General features: G+C 37.1%; 1 protein-coding gene across 1 annotated transcript; it reads left to right on the top strand.

Moving 5' to 3' along the window:
* Window positions 1–11: 11 nt before the first annotated feature.
* Window positions 12–5,654, top strand: LOC104402471 (PAX3- and PAX7-binding protein 1-like). Its single transcript, XM_010010358.1, has 5 exons — window positions 12–223; window positions 487–553; window positions 2,181–2,327; window positions 2,716–2,870; window positions 4,977–5,654. Exons 1-5 carry the CDS (start codon window positions 147–149, stop codon window positions 5,092–5,094), a joined length of 564 nt encoding a protein of 187 aa, XP_010008660.1. The 5' UTR covers window positions 12–146; the 3' UTR covers window positions 5,095–5,654.
* The last annotated feature ends 2,722 nt before the right edge of the window (window positions 5,655–8,376 follow it).

The following is an 8,376-nucleotide window of genomic DNA, read 5'->3' as shown; positions in this document are numbered from 1 at the left end:
ATATATATAATGTGCTTAAGTATGTATGCCTTCTGTGTGACTGTTAGGGTCATAAAAGTTCTTTGTTGCTTTGAAAATCAATTTCTGAGTGGGTAACTACTAAGCAGTGCATTGGACACTTTAAAAAATGAAATTATCTGTTTCAGATGCTTTTAAAGGCATTGTTGCTAAGAATGAGGAGAACACTAGATGATGATGTATTCATGCCCTTATATCCAAAAAAGTAAGTTTGCTTTCAACTATGGTGTTAGACCTTTATTTGCAAGTTGATGTCTTCTGTCCATAGTTAACAGGGGTTTTTTCCCATTATGGTTCACTGGCTGGATACAGGAGATATTTCATTATCATGCTGTGAGGATTTAGCAAAGACAAACAGGATGGAAGGGAATATTTACAGAGATGAACTGTGTTGGGGAAGGAGGAAGCCAGCAAACTCCAGACAGAGGTGGTCTTGGTTGTTCATTAAAGAAATCTCTTACTTTCCAGCATCTTAGAAAACAAGAACTCTGGTCCATATTTGTTTTTCCAGCGTCAGTTTTGGTCCTCTGTTAAGGTAAGTCAGTAAATACATCTGGTAAATCTTTCATCTAGACAGTGTAGTAATGAAATCCCCTTCAAATGTATGGAGATGGAAATTGCTTTAACTTCATTTGAAAGAACTCTAAATTAGGGTTCTTAGTCTTTGATAATGCACTGTGCCCTCTTCAAAACGTTGCCAGTGAAAGTGACATCATTTTAACTTGGATGTTGTGGGTTTACTTAGCATGCTAAACCTGTATTTTTTTTAATGTCATTGTGCTTAATGTCATTGTCAGAATAAAATATGCTGCTTTTGTTTCATTTACATTGGAATGAGAGAGCTTGGTTTGGTTGGGATTTTTTACATATAGTCTGAGAATCTCCATGAAAATAACCTGGCTCCTTTTCAAAAGCTCGCTGCTATTTGTAAAGTATAAGAGCATTTGTAATCTTGAGTTTAATTGAAACGATAAAGAGTGCAAAAGAAAAAGTCTCTGGGTGTGGAACGTGCAGTACAGAGTTTGCAAAGGTCCGTAGGAATCTATGTTGTAGTTTATTTTCAGTAAAGGGCTGTGAAGTAAATTAACTCCCAGCTACACAGGAAAGAAAAGTATGAGTCATAGAATCACACAATGGTTTGGGTTGGAAGTGACCTTAAAGATCATCTAGTTCCAATCCCACTGTCAGGGGCAGAGACCCATACTGCTTGAGCTGCTGATCTCCATGATTGTGCAAACAGAACCCTTACCTGGGATTTTCTATTCAAATTGCAGCAGTGAAGGAGACTGTATTCCTAATAAGCTTCCAGTCACTTCATTTACTTAAAATATTTGGCACTGAATTCTTTCACTTTGAAATAAAAGTCAACTTCATAAATGCTGCCTAGAGCAAAAAATGCACAAGGCTCATTTATTAAAATGCTGTTGTTAAAAGTAAAACAGTTTGCTAGTTCAGGGCCTGTGTGTCTTTTAAGGGTGAAATTGTCTGCTTCTGGCACTATGTATTGGAGCCTGGGCAGCTTAAAACAGTGGTACGGCATAAATACTTCTACATTAGGGAAGCATTAAAAATACAGCTCTCTTGCACTAGCAAGTCAGTTACAGCATCAAAGATGAGCAGAAATAGAAGCTGGGAGGCAAGTGCTAATTTACCATTTCCTGATTATGTGCCTCAGCTGTACTCTGCTGGCTGGGCTCATTTGTATGAGGGTAGCAGCAACTCTTCACAGGCCACATGCCAGTGGGGAGTAACAGCAGTACAGCTGGCTTAGCCAGCATCCCTGGTGTCACTTCGTGTCTCTTGTGCCTTGGAAGTAAGGGTATGTTGGGGCTTTTGTTGACAAGGTGGCTGTGAATTTGCCCCCATATGGCATATGCATCACTTGGCTTGACATTGACACCAGGTTTTGAGAACAAGATGGTTTAAAACGTTAATCCTTATTTTAAGATTTCTTGTGCAAAACATGAGCAAAGTTGAGATGTGGTGGTGGTTGTATGAGAATTCACAACACTCATGGATTCTGAATAGTTTTGAAGATAGCAGAAGGCATATTTCCACTGCTTGGCCATGCTGTTGCATTTTGAAAAGCTCTAGAGTGTTTGATGAATGTCCTCGTTTCAGTACATTTGTAAATACTTATTTTCCCTGTGTTGTATTTTCAGTTATTAGGAAACTTTCTCCAGTGGTATGGAATCCTTTCAAACAAAACTCTTCAGGAATTGTCAATAGACGGTCTGCTAAATCGATACATACTCATGGCTTTTCAAAACTCTGAGTATGGAGAGGACAGCATTAAGAAAGCTCAGAGTGTAAGTAAAATGAAACTGTTTAAAATTACTTGTAATTCAAAGAAAAAATTACTTAAAACTTTAGGCTACTTATGAAATCTTGGCTTTCATATCCCAAAATGGAAATGTCAGTGAAAAATAGAGGGTTTTTTGTTTTGTTTTTAATACATAAAAGAAAGAACCTTTTCTGGCTCATACTTGTAGATAGTTCAGGTATAGTGTCAGTTTTGGTGGTTTACTGCTTGAATTTTGGATTTTTTTTTATTTTTTTTTTTGGTAGGTTTCTCAGCGTTTCACTCAGTTGGGCCTTGTCACTGCAGTGTTAACTGGCAGGTTTCACAAGTCATGTTAGATAGCTTTTAAAGTTCTGTTACGTTATATTTAACTTTATTTTTCCTGTTACGTCTAGGTAATTGCCTGCTTTCCTAAACAGTGGTTTGCTAATCTAAAAGGAGACAAAACTATTTCTCAGCTAGAAAACTTCTGTAGATACCTTGTTCATCTGGCTGATACAATTTATAGAAACAGCATTGGTTGCTCTGATGTGGAGAAAAGAAATGCGAGGTAACTTACTTTGAGTTAAGGCAGTTGCAATTCTTGGTGCTTTGTGTTATTTTGCTGATGCATTCAAACATGGGTAAATATAGCGCTGCATGTCTTCTGAAACTTATTTGAATTCAAACTTAAGAAATGTTATGGTACAGTAGATGGGGAGATTTTTAAGGTGTCGAACTGCAGCTGCTGGAAATCTTGAAAATTTTAGTGTGTTTTGCACTGCTGCTTAGTGTCACTGATTCTGGCATATTTTGTAGCTACTGGTTTTGGATTGTTCCACCTTGTGAGCCTGTTGCCAATTCCTGCATAATGGCTTCTAAATTACAAACTGTGCTTTTGTATACAGTACAAAAGTTCTGACTTTATTTACACAGCCACCTGGATGAACCTGTTTTCCACTAGGTCAAAGAGTCATTTTACTGGTGTCTGATAGCCAGCATAATTAAAAGTTCGGATTAGATCCATAAATGTTTCTGCTGGCCAAGTAACCTATAATGCTATGGGTGTATTGTTCTACACTCATAAACTTAAAAAACAAGTTGTTGCACTGATATGCAGGACTATAACAAGACTGGAAGATTGTTTATTCCTGTGCCGTGGCATGGGAAGCAGAGGTTTCAAGTCCAACAGTTCCGTTGTTCCAGCAAACCTGAAACTTGGAAAGACAAACCCACTTGCTACCTGCATTAATCATTCTTGATAGTTGAATTTGCTTGAGCCATTGTTGAATTACTCTTCAATTATTGAGGCTCTCTAGGGGATTAGATCCTTTTCCCTTTTTGATCTTATGCACAGCACTGCATCATAGAGACAGAAATTCCCCTTAAACCGTAGCAGAGAAACCTTGGTTAAGAGGGTTGGGTTGTTCTTTTTTCTGGTGTCAATTTTTTTTCCAGTTGCCATGTTGGTTATTAGACACTTCAGTCTTTGGAGTCACTTTGGCTGTGGCATATGAATCATCTCCTTTTCAGAGAACAGTGAGCTTTGTGCCACACCACGTTGCTTTTTATCTGCTCTCAGGTTATGCTTCAGAACTTTGTGTCCGAAGTATTACAGTAGCATCACAAGCCAACTTAAGTTTCCCCATGATTCAAATTCCAAAAGAACTTGCTACTTCTTCATTCCTAAAACCAAAATGCCCTGCCTAGCATGATACTGGATTTGAAATTACAGAGTTAAGAGAGAATCCAGTAGAGATTAAAACCTTCTCTCTTTTGTCAGACTGTTCCTAAATTTGAAAGAACTTTCTTTTCCAGCTGGAATGATAACTTGGTAAAACTTTTGCATTGGAAGAGAAACATCCAATTAATTACTTTTTTTCTAGTGAATTCTAATACAATTTCTGTCTTATGTCCTCCTACTTTTTTCCTGGCATTTAACAAATCTATTGCCATTGCCCCATTAAGCAGATGAAGTTAAGTCTGCAGCAGAAATGAAGAATGTCTTATCTTTTCTCATAAAGCCTAGGACAGTTGTTTGAACTAAAAATGCATTTATTTCTGCCAAATGCATCTTTACCTATCTCTAGGTTTTTCCAAACACTGGATGCTTTTTCACAGATCAGCTAAGTTAATTTTTACAATTGATTTTGAACTTCTATTGTTTTTAGTGAGACCAGTTTAAAGTTCATGTCCGTCCTCAAAGCAAGATACCAAAATGGTTCTTGACATCTGAAGAAGTACAGTCCTCCTGACAGTTAGTTCACTCCTCAGCTTCCTAGATTGACCTGAATTGTAATGCAACCTTTTTAAGGCATGCATTAAAGCATACTTGCTGCCTTGATTTTATTTTCTTTTTTGGGTGAAACATTTATCAAGACAGCTGTGACTCATTGCACAGCACCATAAGTAATCCAAGACTTCCTCTTGAGATGAAACTGCACCTCATATTAAACCATATTGTATGATTAATTCCTACTCGCAAAATACATTTTTCAATTTCAGTACAAAGCTGATACCCAGCTGATTTTATCAGACTAAGCAAGCGGGGCAGAGGATGATGTGAAGTTATCTGAAACTGATTTGCTATATGGATTCATAATGTAGTCTTCTGTTGAAATATTACTACTTGTAAATGATCGTTCCATTCCTGTATTGACTTCTTCTCCTTTTTTAGGGAGCACATAAAGCAGGTCATAAAGCTTCTAGCAAGTATCCGAGCACTGGATCATGCTGTGACAGTTGCAAATGATCACAACGTAAAAGAGTTAAAGATTTTAATAGAAGGAAAATAGACTTTTCTGACAACTCATTTTGAGCTTTAAAATCATTCCTGATGTGTAATTTATGTACATATGTAAAGTTTCTTAAACTGTAAAGTATTGATCTTTGTTTTAATACAAAGTGCATTCTTATATACAGCGTCCTTTAAAAAAAAAAATAAAAAATTACTTCTTTGAAAACAAAAATGGAATCCCAAGATTGTCATCTTTCCAGAAATCAGATTTTCCTTAAAGTTTCTCAAAATCTTGTTTACAGAAATACTTTGTACCCATGATTAGTAGTCATCTATCTTGGTAATTGTTCCATGGTTAACTGGAATGTGTATAATATATTATGTGTAATACAATGTATGCATATATTTATACCACCACGTTGCTTTCACACTGGATATAGAGATCATTACTGTTGGAATAAGCTTCTCATTTGCTTAAAAATACTTATTTTGACAATAAAGTGATCATATTATTGGTCAAAAGGGCTGGCAAAACATTCTAATATGTGAAAATCATTTGAACTAAATAGTTGAGACGCTTTCAAATGGAACCTGACCTTTAAAAAGCAGCTGCGCTGCACTCAAATTGGAATAGCCAAAGAATCTTTTGCATTCAGAATATGGAACACTTAAGACTGTTCTTAGAACTAAACCAGGAAGTAAATCCCAGTCTGAGCTTAATTATTTTTTACTAGAGGCATACAAGGAGATTGTATTATACTTGTGATTATTGCACAAGTATATATGACAGCACTTCCTAAGCCCAGACACCTTTAATTTTTTAGGAGTAATAGCTTACCCATGAACTCTGAACACTTGTTGCTTGCTCAAGTTGTTTAAATTCACTTTTTGTGTCTTCTGGGTTTTGGGGGTTGGGTTTTTTGGGGTGTGGCATGTTTGTTGGGGGGGGTTGGTTAGTTTTTATAGCTTCATACATGGAGCCTGGGTTTTTTTCTGATCAGTATGGCTAAAGGTATCAAGCAAAATGAAGGTGAAGAAAATTTTATATCCCATGATTGGAAATATTTGTAGGAAATAATCAAATGGTACACTTCCCACCCACTACCATCTAAGAATAGTCTTTAAAAAAAAAAAAAAAAAAGGCATTTAATTTGAATGTAAATGAAAAAGAAAACATTTCTACAATCTGGTGATTTCCATCAGAACACTGTTGGGGTCCAAGGCGTGGGAATAGCTGCAATAGCCTTGGATTAAGAGCTATTTCCAGGTGTGCCCTACTCTTTTGGGGAACTGTAGCAATAAGTTGGCATACTGAATAATGTAAGAAATCATCGTATTTTATGCTCATGTCATGTGGTATGAGTTATTAAAATGTACAATCTGTAACATGCAGACTTCGTTGGGATTGATGGGAGTTCATTCAGAAATACCTGCTTTTAAAAAATTGTTTCAATAAACTTGTCTGTCAAGGAGCTGTTGCAGTGCAACTTGGTAAGCTTTATTCCTTTGGAAAGGTGAGAAAGGAAATATGTGTGTCGGCTGACTCCATTTCAGTATGTCAGAGAGAAAAATTGTCCTTGATGGGGTTTTGGAGTGAACAAAAGCAAACCTAACGAGTCTATAACTGGATTTGGTTTAGAAATCATGTTTATTCACTGTGTACTGCCTCTCTGGGAAGAAGGCTTGTAAGTAGTACTTCTTTCACTCTCTCCCTGTCTGTTGTCCAGGTTCGAGCCATCGGCCATTATCTCAAACTTTTCTTTTTGTCTAATAGTATATAACTAACTACAAGACCTAAGCGCAGGTTTGTAACTGCATTTGACAGTTCAGTAGATGTGCACACTACTAATGGGGGTCCAGACTAGCAGAGCATCAAAGCTCTAGAAATTTATTATTAAAAATACAGGTATTTTGCTCCAATTTGGATTGTGACTAGGACTGCAGGGGAGGGAATGAAGAGTGTAGCTTCCTTGTAACCTCCTTACAAATTATAGCTACAGAGAATCTTTTTTCAAGATAGCCTGTAGTCATTTTCCTAATTAACTGCTGCAGAAGACGGGTTATTTGTATTACACTGAGCCTGTCCTCCCCCTTCTACAATGACACTGTATGGCTCTGGTGTTAAGTTCCTGCATGTTTGAGGACTTTCTCCTTCCTATGCCCACATAATGTCACATTTGGAGAACAACAACATGAAGAAAGTTGCAACAAAGTATACTTGTGGGTGATAAGTAATCATTTCTCATCTGGGGCTGTGCAGCACCTTTGCCATCTATAAATAGTTAAAATTGTGCAGGCACATAAAGGTGTTATGTAAATAATGTTACCCAGTTTTGTTTATAAACAAAGTAACCACTTCTATCACTTCACCTGTATCTCACTTACTGATGCAAATTAAATGCTAGTAGCAAATTGGTCGTGCTTTGGGTAATGTTCTTTAAACAATGTGAAGTAGCTGCTTGGTTGAGGTGTAATCCGAGGACGACTGCTTTAATGTTATTCTCCCAGTTTCCCATGTATACCCCACTGTTCACTATCAAAATTAACAAATCATTCTAACCTGTTAAGAGACTGATGCCCTAGGTGATGAAACCCCATGCGAGAAGGTACTAACACATTAAGTGACATGGTAAACTTATTTCTGCTCAGAACTCTTTAGGGACTGTAACAAAGTCTAATAAGCCCTTTAGTAGTTAGTATTGCTTCAGAAAAGGGAAGATGCATGACAAAGTTGCATGTAAAACTGCCAGTCATTGGCATTTTTATGTATAGGATAATTATTACAAAATTATTACAGTTAATTATTACAATTATTTTATTATACAGTTATGCATTACTACAGTTATTACAGAATTACCTTTTCCCCAAAGGTCACCAGAAGCAATGGGAAAACCTTGTCCTTTACTATAAAGGAAAACAAAATGAAATGTGAAATGGAGAAGTTGGAGGAAAAATTGTGCAGATTCAGGGAGACGTGTGATTCCTCTTTCTCCTCCTTCCACATACATCTCATTTTCTGCAAAAGTTTGCCAATCAGTGGTTCTGCTTTCAGTTCTCCCCAAGTTACTCTACGAAAAAGGCTTTTTTTTGGGGGGGGAGGGGGGAAGAACCCTAAATATATATCCACTGACCAAGGAGATATGCACCTGCAGTTTTGCTGTAGTGTTTGTTTTGAAAGGCTGACCTGTTCTCTTATGCATGGTTGTTCTTAAAAGCCGTACCCCTGTCACCTTAGTTTTATTAGTTGCCTAGTGAAAACTAAATGTCCTGTGAGTAGCGCTCCACAAGGAAGCACTACCACCTGTGACCTGTCCAGTCGGCTTTACCTGTGAAGGCAGAA

The sequence above is a fragment of the Nestor notabilis genome, unplaced genomic scaffold (genome assembly GCF_000696875.1).
Source record: "Nestor notabilis isolate BGI_N333 unplaced genomic scaffold, ASM69687v1 scaffold11822, whole genome shotgun sequence".
Classification (NCBI taxonomy): Eukaryota; Metazoa; Chordata; class Aves; order Psittaciformes; family Psittacidae; genus Nestor; species Nestor notabilis.
Note: the sequence above shows the minus strand (reverse complement) of the source record. Positions and strands in the feature narration are given on the sequence as shown.